Below are 23,467 nucleotides of genomic sequence, written 5' to 3'. Positions count from 1 at the left end.
AGCAGCTAATTTGCACACAGCAAGATCCCACAAACAGCAATGAGGTAAATGACCAGCCATGAGGTAAATAATCTGCTTTTTAATGATGTTGTTTCAGAGAAGGATATTGGCCCAGGACACTGGGGAGAACTCCCCTGCTCTTTGAAATAGTGCCATGGGGTCTTTTACATCCACCCGAGAGGCCAGACGGGGCCTCTCTTTAACGTCCCATCTGAAAGACAGCATCTCTAGCAGTGTAGCACTCCCTTAGCACTGCACTGGATTGCTAGCCTGGATTATAGGCTCAAGTCTCTGGAATAGGCTTGAACCCACAATCTTCTGACTCAGAGGCACTGAACCACAGCTGACATGAAATGGCAGACTCCAAGCCCCAACCAAGGACTGCCCTGCGTCTCCTTCCAAATAAAGACAAGTGGGGGACACCATAGAGGGATAAAACACCACTCGACAACTTCTCTTCAGCTCTGTAGTTTTATGTACACATTTATTACAGGGTCAGTGAAAGGTGTAGAATTTAAACAAAACAAGCAAAGAGAAGTAAAGAGCAAAGTGAGGGTGCAAGATGTCAGCGCCAACGGCCCGAGGGCAGCGACAGCACAGGGTCATCTGCAGGCGACAGAAAAACATTGGCTTTTACAAAATGTCCGTTTTATTGGATGGTGCTCCGGTACAAGTAGAGACAAACACACCGTCGTTACAGTCGCACAAGGTTTAAAACAGCATCACTAAGTGATGTTAATGAAGTTAATCGGAAGGGTCTATTTTTACGTGCTTGGGTCTTGAACAGTGGCTTCAAAAATCCTCTTTATTAAGAAGTGTCTGCCGAGTCACATGTAGGAAAATCACCTACCGATTAAGGCCATTACCACAAGGTCCTCATTTTATCTTTTATCTTGTTTGATTCATGGACCTTTATTTGCTTCTGTGCCAATCCTCTATAACACTAATTGTACATTTACAGTGAGGGAGACGGTGAGAAGATCCACTGTGGAGTTGGTTGGTTTTGCTGCCACTCTCTGTGTTGATGAGGGGAGGGGCAGGGTTTGTACAGAGATCCCATGACAGTGTGAAGCTGGGACCGTTGCTCAACCTGATCTCTAACACTCTCTCTGAAAGGTGACGCCAGGCACCATTCATAATACAGCTCAGTGTCAACGCAGTTCCAATTAAAATTAAACCAAAAGGGAAACTTTAAAAGAAATTCCTCAAATAAAACCTGAAATTGCTGGAAATAACCAGCAGGTCAGTCAGCGTCTGAAAGAGAAAAGACATTTTAACCTATCGTGAAGCATTATGGATCGAGCCTTTGGCTCAGTGGTAGCATTCCTGCCTCTGAGTCAGTGCAGGGTTCAAACCCCACTCCAGACAGTCCCAGTGAGGGGACACCAGAGCTCCAGACGGTCCCAGCGAGGGGAGACCGGAGTGCCAGACAGTCCCAGTGAGGGGAGACCGGAGCTCCAGACGGTCCCAGCGAGGGGAGACCGGAGCTCCAGACAGTCCCAGCGAGGGAAGACCGGAGCTCCAGACAGTCCCAGCGAGGGGAGACCGGAGCTCCAGACAGTCCCAGCGAGGGGAGACCGGAGCTCCAGACAGTCCCAGTGAGGGAAGACCGGAGTGCCAGACAGTCCCAGCGAGGGGAGACTGGAGTGCCAGACAGTCCCAGCGAGGGGAGACCGGAGTGCCAGACAGTCCCAGTGAGGGGAGACCGGAGCTCCAGACAGTCCCAGCGAGGGGAGACCGGAGTGCCAGACAGTCCCAGTGAGGGGAGACCGGAGCTCCAGACAGTCCCAGCGAGGGGAGACCGGAGTGCCAGACAGTCCCAGTGAGGGGAGACCGGAGTGCCAGACAGTCCCAGTGAGGGGAGACCGGAGCTCCAGACAGTCCCAGCGAGGGGAGACCGGAGTGCCAGACAGTCCCAGCGAGGGGAGACCGGAGCTCCAGACAATCCCAGCGAGGGTAGACCGGAGTGCCAGACAGTCCCAGTGAGGGGAGACCGGAGTGCCAGACAGTCCCAGTGAGGGAAGACCGGAGTGCCAGACAGTCCCAGCGAGGGGAGGCCGGAGTGCCAGACAGTCCTGAGGAGTGGAGACCGGAGCGCCAGCTTTGAATTCTGGGTTGACATCCAGTGGGATTCTCAGGTCCGGTGGGTGTATGTGGCCCCCCCTCATCGTACGGGTTGTGGGAGCCCATAAAACGCTCCGCTCTATAGGACTGACCCCCCTATCAGCTGATACAATGATGGTTACGGCCATGGAAGGAGCGTTCACATTGCAGCCTGTCAGCCTGTGAATCCTCCCACTACTTCACACTGTTCTCCAGGGGAAGAGTGTGAAGATACGAAAAACAAGATCTGAACATCCTATTACTCTCACCAATGCTGATTGGCCCGCCGTGTATTTCCAGCGCTTGCAGTTTTGTTTAGTTTTTAATCCCATCGATGTTGCCACACACACACAGCTCGCCCTGTCACATACTACAGCAAACTAGAGCTCCCCCAGTCTCACAGGGCCGACCGAGATAGGGATGTGGAATAACTACGTAGCAGTCTGTGGTGAGGAAACAAGTGAGGTGATGGAGAGAGCACATCTGTAATGTGCCGGGTCTCTGAACATGGTCAGACCATATAACAAGGTGCCCCGTTAATACCACATTTAATCCAGTAAAGAATACAATGAGAAGGAACTCCATTATACACAAACACAGAGAGACGGACTGCAGCACTATTCAGCTTTATACAAGGGACTGACGCAAACTCACATCACTATTAACATCCCCTAATAGTTCGTCTTATTCATTTTAAAATAATTAAATTGAATGAAAAGTTAGGAATCAATGTACATCAATTCAATCCTTGCTCAAATAGACATGCCAATGCAAAATCTCTTTTTTTAAAAAACTCTTTGGGCTTTCGTTAAGTCTGAAAAGCAATAACTTTTTTTTCTTTTTTCGTTTCCTTTGTGTGTTTTTTTTTTAAAAAAGCACCAAATATTTTAAATCAGTTCAGTCTTCAAGAAAAAACCTTGGTTTGAGTTCTTTTTTTCCAGCTGACACCGTGTTCTCCTCCCCTCCCTCTCCGCGGTGCGTGCGGCACGTGGTGGTCAGTTTGGCCGCACGCTAGCTGTCGCCACTGTTAGTTCAAGGCCCCTTGAAGTCCGGTCCCCCGCCTGAGGACAGGAATGCCGAGGCCCCTAAGCAAGCGGCAGCTTCACAGAATCCGGGTATACCAGGTTTTCCAGGCAGACCAGGGCGCCCATGCTGTCCAGGAACACCTTGCACACCATATTCACCGTCTCTGCCGCCTACACTCCGCCCTGGCATCCCTGGGGGTCCTGGAAAGAAAGAAAGAAAAAATTGCATTTATATAGCGCCTTTCACAATCTCAGGACGTCCCAAAGCACTTCACAGCCGATGAAATACTTTTGAAGCACTGTTGTAATGTAGGCAACCAATTTGCACACAGCAAGCTCCCACAAAGCAATCAAATAATGACCAGATAAATATTGGCCAGGACATCGGGGACAACTCCCCTGCCCTTCTTTGAATAGTGCAATGGGATCTTTTACATCCACCTGAGGGGGCAGATGGGGCCTTGGTTTAAATTCTCATCCAAAGGACGGCATCTCCAACAGTGCAGCACTTCCTTAGTGCTGCACTGAAGTGTCAGCCTGGATTATGGGCTCAAGTCTTTGATATGGGACTTGAACCCACAACTTTCTAACTCAGAGGTGAGAGTGCTACTAACTGAGCCACAGATGACACCAGGTCAAGGAGGGCCCAGGTTCAATCCTTGGTATGTGTTGAGTTAAATGGTGTCACCAACAGTTACATTGACCTCAGTGTCACGAGATTAGGAAGGAAAAATCAAACTGGGATTTAGCTCTGGTGATCCTATTGGATAGCGGGACAGGTTTGGGCTACTGCATACCTCTAAAGTTGTGAACACTCCCTCACTCATGAATAATTTGAATGAAGTACTGGAGGACCTGTGCCTTGGCCATTGGGCCACAGGGAGAGAGTCATGGGCATAGGAGGGGTAATGGGTGATAATTGGAGGCTCAAGAAAGCAACTGTGGGACTTGACCCTGTGCAGATACAGGTCTCTGAGGGGAGTGGATACATAGAAAACATTTCCGAAGACGCTGGAAAGCAGCCCTGTCAATCCTCATCAGTGGGGCTTTCCAAACGTTTTTGATCTTAGCCAAGACAACAAATTGGGATTCAGTGGGATCAACAGGCACCTCCCCCATTCCAACATATTCGGATGATCTTGATCCTTGAATCCTCAGCTTCTGTTCTCACCACCATGGGCTTTCCATCTGCTGCTCCCAAGTCTCTTTGGGTGAGTGCAACTCACCGAGGTTATTTCAGCAGCACCTCTACTACCGAAAGAGAAGAGATCAGCAATGTGGTGGGAACACCATCACATCCCAGTCCCGCTCCAAGTCACACACCATCCTGGTTTGGACCTGTACCACCGTTCCTTCATCATCGCTGGGTCAAAATCTTGGAATGCCCCACCTAACATCATAGTGGGAGCACCTTCACCAAAAGAACTGTAGAGATTCAAGGAGAAGGCCCATCACCACCTTCTCGCCTTGCCAGTGATGCCCACATCCCAAAAACAAATTTTAAATTTTTTTGAAGGACTTGTTGCTGTTGGAAATCCAATCTGATAGCTGCTGAGGAGGAAACCTTTCTGCCCACGTGACCAGGTGTGAACGGAGACTTAGCCCCAGTTTGGCCGTTTCTCAGAGTGAGGAGCAGGAGCTGGGAGGAAACTAGGAATTTCCTTCCCTTCCCCTCAAAATAAAGTCAATGGAATTTGGTACAATGAGAAGGTTCCTGCTTCTGCAAAGCTGTGGACATCTATAACTGGCCTTCTGGAATGTTCTCAGAGAGTCTTTTAAAAAAAACTCAGCAGCATTAGAAAACTCCCCAAATCAGTAGGGAAAAATAGCGATATTCTTATAAAATACTAGACAGAGAGACATCGATAAACAACACTGAATAATGAGCAAGAGCAGTCAACAAGTAGGGGAGCTTAAAATTTGCCAACCGTGCGGGGTCTACAGGGAAAGGTGGAACAGAGCTACAGATGGAGAATAATTCACCTCTGGTGTGTTACTGTGTGGAATTATCTGGCTTGATGAGATATAAAAAAGGTGGGAAGTGGTGTTCCACAAGGAACGGTGCTGGGACCACTGTTATTCACCATTTACATAACCGATCTGGACTTGGGAATCGGAAGTACGATTTCAAAATTTGCAGATGACATTGGGGGGTGTAGTTAATACTGAGGAGGACTGCGACAAATGCATGAATAAATTTGCAGAATGAGCATGTAATTGGCAAATGAATTTCAATATAGGTAAGTGTGAGGTGGTGTATTAAGGAGGCCACATACTGCTTGGAAAATAAGAGTCTAAATGGGGTAGAGGAGCAGGGGGATTTAGGGGTACGGAGACATAAATCACTAAAAGTAGCGACACAGGTTAATAAGACCATAAAAAAAGCAAACCAAGCACTGGGGTTCATTTCTAGAGGGATAGAATTGAAAAGCAGAGATGTTATGCTAAAGTTGTATAGAATTTTGGTTAGACCACACTTGGAGTACTGTGCACAGTTCTGGTCTCCACACCAGAAAAAGGATATAGAGGCACTGGAGAACGTGCAAAAAAAGATTTACTAGGATGACACCAGAAATGAGAGGTTAGACCGATCAGGAAAGGTTGAACAGGCCGGGGCTCTTTTCTTTAGGAAAGAGAAGACTGAGGGGTGACCTGATAGAGGTCTTTAAGATTATAAAAGGGTTTGATGGGGTAGACGTAAAGAAGATGTTTTCACTTGTGGAAGAGACCAGAACTAGGGGCCATAAATATAAGATAGTCACTAACAAATCCAATGGGGAATTCAGGAGAAACTTCTTTACCCAGAGAGTGGTGAGAATGTGGAACTCACTACCACAAGGAGTAATTGAGGCAACTAGCATAGATACATTTAAGGGGAAGCTAGATAAACACATGAGGGAGAAAGGAATAGAAGGATAAATTAAAAAGTAGGACTTCAAAGGTAGTGATCTCAGGATTACTACCGGTGCCACGTGCTAGTGAGTATAGGAACAGGAGAATAGACAGGATGAATGCATGGCTGCAGGGATGGTGTAGGAGGGAGGGATTTAGATTCCTGGGACATTGGGGAAGGTGGGATCTGTACAAGCGTGACGGGTTACACCCGAGCAGGACCGGGACCAATGTCCTCGCGGGGGTGTTTGCTAGTGCTGTTGGGGAAGGTTTAAACTAGAGTGGCAGGGGGATGGGAACCTGAGCGGGGAGTCAGAAGGGAATAAAATTGAGAGCAGCAAGAGAGGGGAAATCCACAATACAAATAGTACATACAGTTGTTCAAGAACAAGTGAAAGGGAAAAGCGTAGAGCAGCGGAAAGAAAGTGTACTTTAGGCACGACAGAAAAAATGAAAACTGGAAGGCGTAAGGCGATTAACCCAGCATCAAAGCTGTGGCAGGGGGTTGGGAACCTGAGCAGGGAGACAGAGGAAAGTGTGTCAGGAAGGGACAGAAGGTATGGAGTAAAAGGTAAAGTGTTAAAAAAGGAAAAAGCAGGAATTAAGTGTCACAAAACATATTTGAAAGTTCTTTATCTGAATGCACGTAGCATTCGTAACAAAATGGATGAGTTAACGGCACAAATAACTACGTATGGGTATGATCTTGTGGCCATTACAGAAACATGGCTGCCGGGTGACAATGACTGGGAATAAAATATGCCAGGGTATTTAACAATCAGGAAGGACAGGCAGGAAGGAAGGGGAGGTGGGGTGGCTATGTTAATAAACGAAGGAATCACTGTAATACAGAGAAATGATATTGGGACAAAGGATCAGGATAATGAAACAGTTTGGGTAGAGATAAAGAATAATAAGGGGAAAAAAACACTAGTGGGCGTAGTATATAGGCCTCCTAATAGTTGCAACTCTGCTGGAAGAAGTATTAATCAGGAAATAGTCGGGGCATGTAATAAGGGAACAGCTATAATAATGGGGGATTTTAACTATCATATTAACTGGACAAATCAAATTGGGCAGGGCAGCCTTGAGGAAGAGTTTATTGAGTGTATTAGGGATGGATTTCTTGAGCAGTATGTAACTGATCTTACAAGGGGGCAAGCAACCTTGGACCTGGTCCTGTGTAATGAGCCAGGATTAATTAATAATGTCCTAGTTAAGGATCCCCTTGGAATGAGTGACCAGAACATGGTTACATTCCATATCCAATTAGAGGGTGAGAAGGTTGATTCTCAAACAAGCGTACTGAGCTTGAATAAAGGAGACTATGATGGTATGAGAGCGGAATTGATTAAAGTGGACTGGGAAAATAAATTAAAGGGTAAGACGGTACATGAGCAGTGGTGTTCATTCAAGGAGTTATTTTACAACTTTCAAAAAATATATATTCCACTGAGGAAAAAAGGGTGTAAAAGAAATGACAGCCATCCGTGACTAAGTAAAGAAATTAAGGACAGTATCCGACTAAAAACAAGGACATATAAGGTAGCCAAACTTAGTGGGAGGATAGAAGATTGGGAAGTCTTCAAAAGACAGCAAAAAGTAACTAAATTAGCAAAAAATATAAAAACAGATAGCAAGAGTTTCTATAGTTATATAAAAAGAAAAAGGGTGGCTAAGGCAAACGTAGGTCCCTTAGAGGATGAGACCGGGAAATTAATGGTGGGAAACATGGAGATGGCAAAAATGCTGAACAAATATTTTGTTTCAGTCTTTACGGTAGAGGACACTAAGAATATCCCAACACTGGACAAACAGGGGGCTCTAATGGGGGAGGAGCTAAATATGATTACAATCACTAAGGAATTGGTACTCAGTAAAATAATGGGACTCAAGGCGGATAAATCCCCTGGACCTGATGGCTTACATCCTATGGTCTTGAGGGAAGTGGCAGTAGGGATTGTGGATGCTTTGGTAATAATTTTCCAAAATTCTCTGGACTCGGCAAAGGTCCCGGCAGATTGGAAAACTGTGAATGTAACACCCTTATTTAAAAAGGGTAGTAGGCAGAAGGCTGGAAATTATAGACCAGTTAGCCTAATATCTGTGGTGGGTAAAATTTTGGAGTCTATTATTAAGGAGACAGTAGCGGAACATTTGGATAAACATAATTTAATAGGACAAAGTCAGCATGGCTTTACGAAGGGGAAGTCATGTCTGACAAATTTGCTTGAGTTCTTTGAGGACATAACGTACAGGGTGGATAAAGGGGAACCAGTGGACATAGTGCATTTAGACTTCCAGAAGGCATCGACAAGGTGCCACATAAAAGATTATTGCTCAAGATAAAGAATCACTGGATTGGGGGTAATATTCTGGCATGGGTGGAGGACTGGTTATCGAACAGGAAGCAGAGAGTTGGGATAAATGGTTCATTCTCGGACTGGCAACCAGTAGCCAATGGTGTTCCGCAGGGGTCGGTGCTGGGTCCCCAACTCTTTACAATCTATATTAACGATTTGGAGGAGGGGACCGAGTGTAACGTATCAAAGTTTGCAGATGATACAAAGATGGGAGGGAAAGTGGAGAGTGAGGAGGACATAAAAAACCTACAGGGGGATATAGACAGGCTGGGTGAGTGGGCGGAGATTTGGCAGATGGAATACAATATTGGAAAATGTGAGGTTATGCACTTTGGCAGGAAAAATCAGAGAGCAAGTTATTATCTTAAAGGCGAGAAACTGGAAAGTACTGCAGTACAAAGGGATCTGGGGGTCCTAGTGCAAGAAAATCAAAAAGTTAGTATGCAGGTGCAGCAGGTGATCAAGAAGGCCAACGGAATGTTGGCTTTTATTGCTCAGGGGATAGAATATAAAAACAGGGAGGTATTGCTGCAGTTATATAAGGTATTGGTGAGACTGCACCTGGAATACTGCATACAGTTTTGGTGTCCATACTTAAGAAAAGACATACTTGCTCTCGAGGCAGTACAAAGAAGGTTCACTCGGTTAATCCCGGGGATGAGGGGGCGGACATATGAGGAGAGGTTGAGTAAATTGGGACTCTACTCATTGGAGTTCAGAAGAATGAGAGGCGATCTTATTGAAACATATAAGATTGTGAAGGGGCTTGATCGGGTGGATGCGGTAAGGATGTTCCCAAGGATGGGTGAAACTAGAACTAGGGGGCATAATCTTAGAATAAGGGGCTGCTCTTTCAAAACTGTGATGAGGAGAAACTTCTTCACTCAGAGGGTGGTAGGTCTGTGGAATTTGCTGCCCCAGGAAGCTGTGGAAGCTACATCATTAAATAAATTTAAAACAGAAATCGACAGTTTCCTAGAAGTAAAGGGAATTAGGGGTTACGGGGAGCAGGCAGGAAATTGGACATGAATTTAGATTTGAGATTAGGATCAGATCAGCCATTCAGCGGAGCAGGCTCGAGGGGCCGATTGGCCTACTCCTGCTCCTATTTCTTATGTTCTTATGTTCTTATTATATGTTTTATAGGATTAGATGACGTAGGGAGGGAGGAGGCTCATCTGGAGCATAAACACTGGTATGGGTCTGTTGGGCCGAATGGCCTGTTTCTGTGCTGAACGTTTTTTGTAATTCTTTGAATTTCTGTTGCCCAGTTTCCAGTAGTTGAGGCGTCTTGAACGATGGGCCATAGATACAAGATTAGACGCAAGAGATTTAGAACAGAGGGCAGGAGACACTTCTTCAACAATAACAAAGAACAACTTGCATTTATATAAGTTGTGAGGATGTGGGATTCACTTCCAGGGTTAGTGATTGAAGCAGAAACTGTGTCAACATTCAAGATGAGATTGGATGGTGGATGATGGAAAAAGGGGATGAAAGGATATGGGAACCAGGTGGGTAAATGTGATTAGGACTGTTTGCTCGTGTGGACAGTAAACACCGACACAGACTGGTTGAGCCGAATGGCCTGTTTCTTTGTTGCTAGCTCTCTGTATTTCTATGAATACAAAGCTAGAAGGGATCGACAGCTAACCAGCACAGGCTGCAGATACAATCAGCTGGGAGAAAGATTCCACAACCGAGAGTCTCGAACCACAAACATTTAACAACACCAATTTAAAAACATCAGAAAGGCACTGAATGTGGTGAAGTCTCCTCCTCTTACCCGTGATGCCTGGTGGGCCTGGGAGGCCTGGGTGTCCACGCCCTTTCGCACCTCGATCGCCCTTCTCCCCTCGTTTGCCTTGATTTAAAAAAAGAGCACAGATTGAGAGAGCCTCAGCACCAGTCACAGGGGTTCTTATTGGCTGAACACTGGGCTTCATTATTGATCAGAGGACAATCACTGGCCTTGTAGCTGGTGTATGATTGCTCCCCGCCCAGTTGGACCACCTGTCTTTTGTCACAGTGTCTTCACCTTAAAATTAATGATTAGAATTTCTGATAAACTTCCATCATCAGCAAAGCAAATCTGAGACATGATCCTGCACTTTGCCCACGTGTAACCTGCTCCTTGCCTGGCTTTATCTCATCACTAGCATGCTTCCATCACAGTTAGATGCATAATAAAACTCCCTCTACTCTGCCCTAATGTTCCTTAACTACAGTCTCAGAAGAACACCACCCCCCACTACTACAGTGTGACACTTTTCCATTTCCCACATCAGTCATCCTGTGGCCTCTCCCATTGAGACGACCAATTCAGTGCTGAATGGAGACAGTTTTGTGGTGCAGGCCCATGTCCTTCAGGAGCTGGATTGAGACTTCCCCAAACTCACATGTAGGACCCCAGCAGCCAGTTGATGAAGAGACCTTCATCCCACTCCAGGGGTCCATGTCTAGCCCCCTGAACATGCAGAATCCTAAGTACTTTCACCAAATGAGATGTTCAAGATGCCGATCTTCAGATTTATCATACGTGAGCAGGATCTCAGAATTCAGTGGCACTGCGGTGAGAGCTTACCCAGTGCTACTCCCCTCCCCTTGCCTGGTGCTCCTCCCCTCTGTACATCGTGTCTCAATGCCGTGCACTCTCTGCAGGTGCAAAGAGAGCTGATAGGCATCTTACCTTTAGGTCCTGTATTTCCGATCTGGCCATGAACACCCGTCAGACCAGGTAGGCCACGAGGTCCAGGAACACCGTGGTCTCCTTGTTCACCAGCAGAGCCTGACCGTCCAGGGGGTCCAGGTGGTCCCGTCATCCCTGCTCCACCCAATACTTCTCTCTTGGCACTGACTGCTACGGCTGCTAACTGCTCTGTAACAGATACAAGTAAAGGGATTCAGTATGAGCCTCCTCAGATACCCTAGGGAGGGCCAATGGTTGGCCCAACAATTGCCACGTACAGAGTCCCAGTGTAATTCCAGAAAGGGAGAACAGAAACTCATCAAATATTAGGGGCAGTAATGGACCATTCACTGATACTTAGTGACACACAGACTAATACTCAGTGACACAATCACTAATACTCAGTGACGTATACTATTACTCAGTGACACGTACACTAATACCCAGTGACACACACAATAATACAGTGACACAATAAGACTCAGTGACACATATACTAATACTCAGAAACACACACACTAATACACAGTGACACAATCACTAATTCTCAGTGACACGTACAATATTATGCAGTGACACAAACACTAATGCTCAGTGACATCAACACTGATACTCAGTGACACACACTAATACTCCATGAAGCATACACTAATACTCTGACACAAACACTAATAGTGACACATACATTAATACTCTTTGCCACATACACTAATATTCAGTGACACATACACTAATACTCAGTGGCACAATTAATACTCATGACACATACATTAATACACAGTGCCACATACACTAAAACTCAGTGGCACAAACTCTAATATTCAGTGACACATACACTAATACTCAGTGACATGTACACTAACACTCAGTGATGCAATCACTACTACTCAGTAACACAATCACTACTACTCAGTGACACAATCACTAAAACTCAGTCACACACACTAATACTCAGTGACACAATAAGTAATACTCAGTGACACACTCACTAATACTCAGTGACACATACAATAATACTCAGTGGCACATACAATAATACTCAGTGACACTAATATTCTGTGACACCTGCACTGACTCTCAGTGACACAATCACTAATACTCAGTGACACAATTAACAATCACTGACACAATCACTAAAACTCAGTGACGCATACACTAATACTCAGTGACATAAACACTAATACTCAGTGACACAAATACTCATTGACATTAATACTCAGTGACACATACATGAATACTCAGTGCCACATACATGAATACACAGAGACACATACAGTAATACTGACACATACACTAATATTCAGTGACATACACACTAATTCTCAGTGTTACAATCACTAATAATCAGTGACATGTACACTAATACTCAGTGACTGGTACACCAAAACTCAGTGACACATACACTAATACTCACTGAAACAAACACTAATACTCAGTGACACGAACAATAATAATCAATGACACATACACTAATTCATAGTGACACAATCACTAGTACTCAGTGACACATATACTAATAATCAGCAACACTATCACTAATATTCAGTGACACAATCACTAATGCACAGTGACACACAAACTAAACTCAGTGACACATACACTAATTTTCGGTGAAATGTGTACTAATCCTCAGTGACACATACACTGATACTCAGTGACACAAACAATAAAACTCAGTGACACAAAATAATACTCAGTGACACAGACACTAAAACTCAGTGACACATTCACTAATATTTAGTGATATGTATACTAAATCTCAGTGACACAATCACCAATAATCAGTGATATGTACACTATTATTCAGTGATACATAAACTAACACTCAGTAATACAATCACTAATACTCAGTGACACAATCTAATATTCAGTAACACAAACATTAATACTCAGTAACACACACACTAATATTCAGTGACACATTAACTCTCAGTGAAACATGCACTAATTCTCAGTGACACATAAATTAACACTCAGTAACACAAACACTAATACTCAGTAATAGTCAGTAACATTAATATTCAGTGACACCTACACTAATATTCAGTGATATGTGTACTAAATCTCAGTGACACAATCACTAATAATCGGTGATATGTACACTATTATTCAGTGGCACATAAACTAATACTCAGTAACACAATCTAATATTCAGTGACGCAAACATTAATACTCAGTAGCACACACACTAATACTCAGTGGACACATACACTAATACTCTGTGACACATGCACTAATTCTCAGTGACACAATCACTAATACTCAATAACACATACGCTTAAACTCAGTGACACAATTAATACTCAGTGACACAATCATTAATAATCAGGGACACATACACTAAAATACAGTGACACAATCACTAAAACACAGTGACACAATTACTAATACTCTGACACAAACATTAATACTCAGCAACATGTAGGAATAAATGGGTATTTTTCGGGGTGGCAGGCGGTGACTAGTGGGGTACCACAGGGATCAGTGCTTGGGCCCCAGCTATTCACAATATATATCAATGATTTGGATCAGGGAACCAAGTGTAATATTTCCAAGTTTGCCGACGACACAAAACTAGGTGGGATCGTGAGTTGTGAGGAGGATGCAAAAAGGCTTCAAGGTGATTTAGACAAGTTGTGTGAGTGGGCAAATACATGGAAAATGCAGTATAACGTGGATAAATGTGAAGTTATCCACTTCAGAAGGAAAACAGAAAGGCAGAATATCATTTAAATGGTGATAGATTGGGAAATGTTGATGTACAAAGGGACCTGGGTTTTCTTGTACACCAGTCACTGAAAGCTAACATGCAGGTGCAGCAAGCAGTTAGGAAGGCAAATGGTATGTTGGCCTTCATTGCAAGAGGATTTGAGTACAGGAGCAAGGTTGTCTTACTGCAGTTATACAGGGCCTTGGTGAGACCACACCTGGAGTATTGTGTGCAGTTTTGGTCTCCTTACCTAAGAAAGGATATACTTGCCATAGAGGGAGTGCAGCGAAGGTTCACCAGACTGATTCCTGGGATGGCAGGATTGTCGTATGAGGAGAGATTGGGTCGACTCGGCCTGTATTCACTTGAGTTTAGAAGAATGAGAGGGGATCTCATTGAAACATATAAAATTCTGACAGGGCTAGACAGACTGGATACAGGGAGGGTGTTTCCCCTGGCTGGGGGGTCCAGAATGAGGGGTCACAGTCTCAGGATACGGGGTAGGACATTTAGGACTGAGATGAGGAGAAATTTCTTCACTCAGAGGGTGGTGAACCTGTGGAATTCTCTACCACAGAAGGCTGTTGAGGCCAAGTCACTGAATATATTGAAGAAGGAGCTAGATAGATTTCTGGACACAAAAGGCATCAAGGGGTATGGGGAGAGGGCGGGAATGTGGTATTGAGATAGAGGATCAGCCATGATCATATTGAATGGTGGAGCAGGCTCGAAGGGCCGAATGGCCTACTCCTGCTCCTTTTTTCTATGTTTCTATACAGTTATACTCACTGACGCATGCACTAATGCTCAGTAACACAATCAACAACACTCAGTGACACATAGACTAATGCTCAGTAACACAATCAACAACACTCAGTGACACATAGACTAATACTCAGTGACACACACTATCACTAGCGCTCAGTGACACCTACAATAATTCTAAGTGACACCTACACTAATACTTAGTAACACAATTACTAACACCGAGATGTATACACTAGAGCTCAGTGACACATACACTAGTGCTCAGTGACACTATCAGTAATACTCAGTAACATGTACACTAACACTCAGTGAAATGAATACTAATACTCAGTGACACACACTGATAATACGTGACACATACACTAATACTCAGTGGCACAAATAATATTCAGTGACACATGCACTAATATTCAGTGACACCTACACCAATAGTCATTGACATAATCACTAATACTCAGTGACAGAATCACTAACACTGAGACACATACACTAATACTCAGTGAACATACACTAATACTCAGTGGCACATATGTTAATACTCAGAGACACAATCATTAATACTCAGTGACACATATACAGTACTCAGTGACACAATCACTAATACAGAGACTCATATACTAATACTCAGTGCACAGACACTCAGTGACAGAAATACCAATACTCAGTGAAACATACACCACTATTCAGTGACACAATCACTACTACTCATGACACAATCACTAATACTCAGTGACACAATCATTAACACTCAGTGACAGAAATACCAATACTCAGTGAAACATACACCACTATTCAGTGACACAATCACTACTACTCATGACACAATCACTAATACTCAGTGACACAATCATTAACACTCAGTGACAGGAATACTAATACTCAGTTTCACATACACTAGTACATAGTGACACATATACAAATGCTCAGTGACACATACAATAATACTCGGTGTCACATACTCTAATATTCAGTGACACAAACTCTAATACTCAGTGACACATACACTAATACTCTGACACATACACTATTACTCAGTGACACAATCATTAATACTCAGTGACACAACCACTAATACTGAGAGACACACACCACTACTCAGTGATGCTATTATACTCTAATACTCAGTGACACAATTAATACTCAGTGACACATACACTAATATGTAGTGACACAATTAATACTCAGTGACACCTTCACTAATACTGAGACGCATACACTAATTCTCAGTGATACATACACTAGTACTCAGTGACATGTACGTTAATACTCAATGACACATACATTAATGCTCAGTGACACATACACTAATATTCAGTGAAACATACACTAGTACTGAAATGCATACACTAATACTCAGCGACACATACACTAGTACTCAGTGACACATGCACTAGTACTCAATGACACATAATAATACTCGGTGTCACATACTCTAATACTCTAGTGACACATTCACTAATACTCAAACAAAAACTCATACTCAGAGACAGCATACTCAATGTCACATACACTATCAGTGACACAATCACTAATATTTATTGATACAATTAATACTCAATGCCACATACAGTAATACTGAGACATGTACACTAATAGTCAGTGACACATGCACTAGTATTCAGTGACACGTATATTAATACTCAGTGACATGTACAATAATACTCGGTGTCAAATACTCTAATACTCAGTGACACATACACTAATACTCAGAGACAAAAACTCTAATACTCAGTGTCACATATACTATCAGTGACACAATCATTAATACTCAGTGACACAAATTCTAATACTCAGTGACACATACACTTGTGCTCAGTGACACAATCAGTAATACTCAGTGACACACACTAATAATTCACGACACATACACTGATATTCAGTGACACAATTAATACTCAGTGACACATGCACTAATACTCTATGACACCTATACTAATTCTCACTGACATATACACCAGTACTCAGTAACACAAACTAATACTCAGTGATACAATCACTAATGCTCAGTGAAACACAATTATTAATACTCAGTGAAACACAAACATTAATACTCAGTGACACAATTGATACTCAGTGGCACATACACTAATACTCAAAGATACATACATTAATATTCAGTGACACATACACTAATACTCAGTGACATGTACACAAATACTCAGTGACACAATCATTAATACTCAGTGACACGCACTGCCAATTCGTGACACAGACTAATACTCAGTGACACAATTTATATTCAATTACACATGTACAAATACTCAGTGACACTTACATTAATACTCAGTGACATGTACATTAATACTCAGTGACTTGTATATTAATACTCAGTGACACATACACTAATACTCAGTGACACACATATTAATACTCAGTGATACATAAAATAATACTCAGTGTCACATACTCTAATAATCAGTGACACAATCAGTGATACTCAGTGACACACACTGATAATTCGTGAAACATATTCTAATATTCAGTGACACAAGTAATACTCAGTGACACATGCACTAATACTCAATGACACCTGTACTAATACTCGTTGACATATACACCAGTACTCAGTAACACACACTAATACTCATTGATTCAATCACTAATACTCAGTGAAACACAATCATTAATACTCAGTTACACAATTGATACTCAGTGTCACATATACTAATACTCAGTGACACGATCACTAATACTCAGTGACACAATCACTAATACAGAGACACTTACACTAATACTCAGTGGCACATATACTAATACTCAGTGACACAATCATTAATACTCAGTGATGCATACACAGTAGTCAATGACACAATCACTAATACAGCGACTCATACACTAAAACTCAGTGACACTATCACTAATACTCAGTGACACAATCACTATTACTCAGTGATGCAATCACTAATACTGAGAGACACACACCACTACTCAGTGATACAATCACTAGAATCAGTGACACATACACTAATACTTAGTGACATCATCCATACTCAGTGACACCTATACTAATGCTCAGTGACACTTACATTAATACTCAGTGACATGTACATTAATACTCAGTGACTTGTATATTAATACTCAGTGACACATACACTAATACTCAGTGACACATATTAATACTCAGTGATACATAAAATAATACTCAGTGTCACGTACTCTAATAATCAGTGACACAATCAGTGATACTCAGTGACACACACTGATAATTCGTGACACATATTCTAATATTCAGTGACACAAGTAATACTCAGTGACACATGCACTAATACTCAATGACACCTGTACTAATACTCGTTGACATATACACCAGTACTCAGTAACACACACTAATACTCATTGATTCAATCACTAATACTCAGTGAAACACAATCATTAATACTCAGTTACACAATTGATACTCAGTGTCACATATACTAATACTCAGTGACACGATCACTAATACTCAGTGACACAATCACTAATACAGAGACACTTACACTAATACTCAGTGGCACATATACTAATACTCAGTGACACAATCATTAATACTCAGTGATGCATACACAGTAGTCAATGACACAATCACTAATACAGCGACTCATACACTAAAACTCAGTGACACTATCACTAATACTCAGTGACACAATCACTATTACTCAGTGATGCAATCACTAATACTGAGAGACACACACCACTACTCAGTGATACAATCACTAGAATCAGTGACACATACACTAATACTTAGTGACATCATCCATACTCAGTGACACCTATACTAATGCTCAGCGACACTTACATTAATACTCAGTGACATGTACATTAATACTCAGTGACGTGTATATTAATACTCAGTGACACATACACTAATACTCAGTGACACATATTAATACTCAGTGATACATAAAATAATACTCAGTGTCACGTACTCTAATAATCAGTGACACAATCAGTGATACTCAGTGACACACACTGATAATTCGTGACACATATTCTAATATTCAGTGACACAAGTAATACTCAGTGACACATGCACTAATACTCAATGACACCTGTACTAATACTCGTTGACATATACACCAGTACTCAGTAACACACACTAATACTCATTGATTCAATCACTAATGCTCAGTGAAACACAATCATTAATACTCAGTTACACAATTGATACTCAGTGTCACATATACTAATACTCAGTGACACGATCACTAATGCTCAGTGACACCTACACTAATACTCAGTGACACAATCACTAATACAGAGACACTTACACTAATACTCAGTGGCACATATACTAATACTCAGTGACACAATCATTAATACTCAGTGACACATACACAGTATTCAGTGACACAATCACTAATACAGGGACTCGTGCACTAATAGTCAGTGACACAGACACCAACATTCAATGACAGAAATACTAATACTCAGTGAAACATACACTACTACTCAGTGACACAATCACTAATTCTCAGTGACACCTACACAAATACTCAGTGACACCTACACTAATACTCAGTGACACAATCATTAATACTCAGTGACACAATCACTAATACAGGGACTAATATAGTCAGTGACACAGACACCAACACTCAGTGACAGAAATATTAATACTCAGTGAAACATACAATACTACTCAGTGACACAATCACTGATACTCAGTGACACAAACACTAATACTCAGTAACACAATCATAAATACTCAGTGAAATATACACTAATACTCAGTGAAATATACACGACTACTCAGTTACACGTACACTAATACTCAGTGACACGTATACTAATACTCGGTGACACGTACACTAGTACTCAGTGTCACAAACTCTAATACTCAGTGACATGTACACTAATACTCGGTGATACATAAACTAATACTCTGTGACACGCACTAATACTCAGTGACACAATCACTAATACTGAGAGACACACACCACTGCTAAGTGATACAATCACTAGAATCAGTGAAACATACGCTAATGCTTAGTGACACTCACTAATACTCAGTGACACTTACATTAATACTTTGTGACACGTACATTGATACTCAGTGACACATTCACTACTACTCAGTAACACAATCACTAACACTGAGAAGCATACACGAATACTCAGTGACACATAGACTAGCACTCAGTGACACGTATATTGATACTCAGTGACACATACACTAATACTCAGTGACACACATATTAATACTCAGTGATACATAAAATAATACTCAGTGTCACGTACTCTAATAATCAGTGACACAATCAGTGATACTCAGTGACACACACTGATAATTCGTGACACATATTCTAATATTCAGTGACACAAGTAATACTCAGTGACACATGCACTAATACTCAATGACACCTGTACTAATACTCGTTGACATATACACCAGTACTCAGTAACACACACTAATACTCATTGATTCAATCACTAATGCTCAGTGAAACACAATCATTAATACTCAGTTACACAATTGATACTCAGTGTCACATATACTAATACTCAGTGACACGATCACTAATGCTCAGTGACACCTACACTAATACTCAGTGACACAATCACTAATACAGAGACACTTACACTAATACTCAGTGGCACATATATTAATACTCAGTGACACAATCATTAATACTCAGTGACACATACACAGTATTCAGTGACACAATCACTAATACAGGGACTCGTGCACTAATAGTCAGTGACACAGACACCAACATTCAATGACAGAAATACTAATACTCAGTGAAACATACACTACTACTCATTGACACAATCACTAATTCTCAGTGACACCTACACTAATACTCAGTGGCACATATACTAATACTCAGTGACACAATCATTAATACTCAGTGACACAATCACTAATACAGGGACTAATATAGTCAGTGACACAGACACCAACACTCAGTGACAGAAATATTAATACTCAGTGAAACATACACTACTACTCAGTGACACAATCACTGATACTCAGTGACACAAACACTAATACTCAGTGACACAAACACTAATACTCAGTAACACAATCATAAATACTCAGTAAAATATACACTAATACTCAGTGAAATATACACGACTACTCAGTTACACGTACACTAATACTCAGTGACATGTATACTAATACTCGGTGACACGTACACTAGTACTCAGTGTCACAAACTCTAATACTCAGTGACACATACACTAATACTCGGTGATACATAAACTAATACTCAGTGACACGCACTAATACTCAGTGACACAATCACTAATACTGAGAGACACACACCACTGCTAAGTGATACAATCACTAGAATCAGTGAAACATATGCTAATACTTAGTGACACTCACTAATACTCAGTGACACTTACATTAATACTTTGTGACACGTACATTGATACTCAGTGACACATTCACTACTACTCAGTAACACAATCACTAACACTGAGAAGCATACACGAATACTCAGTGACACATAGACTAGCACTCAGTGACACGTATATTGATACTCAGTGACACATACACTGATACTCAGAGACAAAAGCTCATACTCCGAGACAGCAATTCTAATACTCAGTGACACATACACTATCAGTTACATAATCACTAATACTCAGTGACACCTACACTTATACTCAGTGACACCTACACTAATATAGACTCACTTACATTAATACAAAGTGGTACTTACACTAATACTCAGTGACACGTACATTAATACTCAGTGTCACATACACTAATACTTAGTGACACATACACTAATACTTAGTGACACATACACTAATACTAAGTGACACATACACTAATACTAAGTGACACATACACTAATACTCAGACACAATCACTAATACTCAGTGACACACACAATAAACTCAGCAACGTATACACTAATATTCTGTGACATGTACACTAATACTCAGTGACACATACATAAATACTCAGTGACACATACATTAATACTCAGTGATACAATCACTAATACTCAGTGACACATACACTAAGGCCCCGATATTACTGGGGAGGTGGGATGCAGCATGTGGGTAACCCGCCCAGTAAAATCCATCCATTCCCACGCGATCGCAGGTCAATTGGAGCCACGTAACGTGGCTTCGGGGTTTCCCGTCATCAACCTGCACAGCGGGCGGACTACACACCCGCATCACAGGCTGTCAGCTGGAGGAGCTCTATTTAAAGGGGCAGTCCTCCAATGGCTCATCCTGGAGTAAACACCCACGCAGCACATTGGAGCAGACCAGGGGAAAGGCTGCTCCTAGATTTAGCGATGCCTCACTCCAGGTGTTACTGGATGGGGTGAGGAGGAGGAGGGATATTTTCTACCCGGCGGACGGGAGGAAGTGGCCTGCCTCTGCCATCAAGAAGGCCTGGCTCGGGGTGGCAGAGGAGGTCACCAGCAGCAGCAACATCTCCCGCACCTGGATCCAGTGCAGGAAGTGCTTCAGTGACCTAACCAGGTCAGCTAAAGTGAGTACACTTACTCATTCTCCTACACTCCGTCTTCCACATCACTGCCCCCACCCCACAACTCATTCTGCACTGCCAACATTACTCTATCACATCACTCCCCACACTCACTTAAGGCTCATCCTCAACTTACCTGCACTTTCTCACCACTTGCTCACCTCGCCAGTACTCATCCCACCACTACCACTCAACCCAATCCTCATACAATGTCATGGCTCTGTCTCATACTCACCCTCTGATGCATCTCTTTCACGGTCAGCCTCACCCAAACCAGTACATTCATCGGCTGGCCACGTCACCATCACTCACTCACGCCTCTCTACTTTCTCCCCTTATAGGAGAAGAGAGCCCAGAATGCACGGGAGAGGGCGACGACCTGAGGGAGCCGCAACATCTAGTCATCCTCACAGACGCGGAGCAGGACGCTCTGGAGCTGAGCCGCACCCTCGAGTGCCTGTCCGTGGGGGACGCCGAGACTGCCACCCGACAAACGGCTGGTGACAGAACTTTAACATTCAGCATTCACAATAGCAAACGATGTTAACATGCCCCGCCATCTTCAGCACCTCAACATCTGTCATCATGCTTAATATTGCCTTCTGTTCTCTTACAGGCCTTCAGCAACCGCTGTGACGGCAGAGGGCAATTCCACAGAGGACCTGCCAGCCTCTGAGGGGGCACCGTCACATCTGAACGAGCCATCCACCAGCGCAGATACACACACCTTGGTGGGTCTCCGTCCTCGCTTAATTGGGGTCGCATATAGTGAGTCACCACACACGTGAGCATGAGCAGACACTGGTGGCAGGGGCAGCTGTGGAGAGTCCGCGTCAGTGGGAGCACTCCTCTCCAGGCTCTGCTCAGCTGGACACAGATGCTGAACCCTGCGGCCATCCATGAAAAGGAAAATGACTGAGGGGCAGCAGCACATTTGCGAGGTGCTGGAACAGGTGCCACGCGCACTCTCCACAATCGCGCAGAGGATGGAGGAGTCCAACTCCTGCATGAGTGGAATGGTGGCACAGGTACAGGAGGGAATCTCTGAGATAGTGTCGCGGGTAAGGGCGGGAATGTCTGCGATGGAGGGAAGGCTAGCCTCCATCGAGCTTCAAGCATGGCTCACAAATGAGTCCATTCAGGCCCTGACAACGGCCCTTCGAACTCACAGTGAACAACTTTCTGCCGCCATAAACAGGCAGGTAGATACTGGCCTTACAAGGCTTCACACATGTCCTCCAAACTGTTGTCCAGCAGGGTGATAGAAGTGATGTGGGCCTGGCCCAGGGGAGGGAAGATGGCGAAAGGGGACATGGAAGTGGGGGCGCCACTCAAAGCGCCCCCATGTCTCGCCCGTTGCCCCCTCTCAACCGGTACCCACAATGCTGCCTCCTCTCCAGGTGGCCGAGTCTGCCCCTGCACAGGTGCAGGTGGAGCAGTCTTTGGAGGGGCCCTCACGGGCACCGAAACCCAGAG

General features: G+C 43.1%; 1 protein-coding gene across 1 annotated transcript in view; it reads right to left on the bottom strand.

The window, feature by feature from the left end:
- Window positions 1-631: 631 nt before the first annotated feature.
- Window positions 632-23,467, bottom strand: part of LOC137311688 (collagen alpha-2(IX) chain-like) — a 139,557-nt gene continuing 116,721 nt past the window's right edge. Inside the window, exons 30-32 of the mRNA XM_067978754.1 lie at window positions 11,073-11,261; window positions 10,170-10,247; window positions 632-3,329 (exon numbers count right to left, since the gene is read on the bottom strand). Coding sequence (XP_067834855.1) covers window positions 3,136-3,329; window positions 10,170-10,247; window positions 11,073-11,261 — 461 coding nt within the window. The 3' untranslated portion in view covers window positions 632-3,135. The remainder of the gene's footprint in view (window positions 3,330-10,169; window positions 10,248-11,072; window positions 11,262-23,467) is intronic.

This window comes from Heptranchias perlo, unplaced genomic scaffold (genome assembly GCF_035084215.1).
Source record: "Heptranchias perlo isolate sHepPer1 unplaced genomic scaffold, sHepPer1.hap1 HAP1_SCAFFOLD_382, whole genome shotgun sequence".
Lineage (NCBI taxonomy): Eukaryota > Metazoa > Chordata > Chondrichthyes > Hexanchiformes > Hexanchidae > Heptranchias > Heptranchias perlo.
Note: the sequence above shows the minus strand (reverse complement) of the source record. Positions and strands in the feature narration are given on the sequence as shown.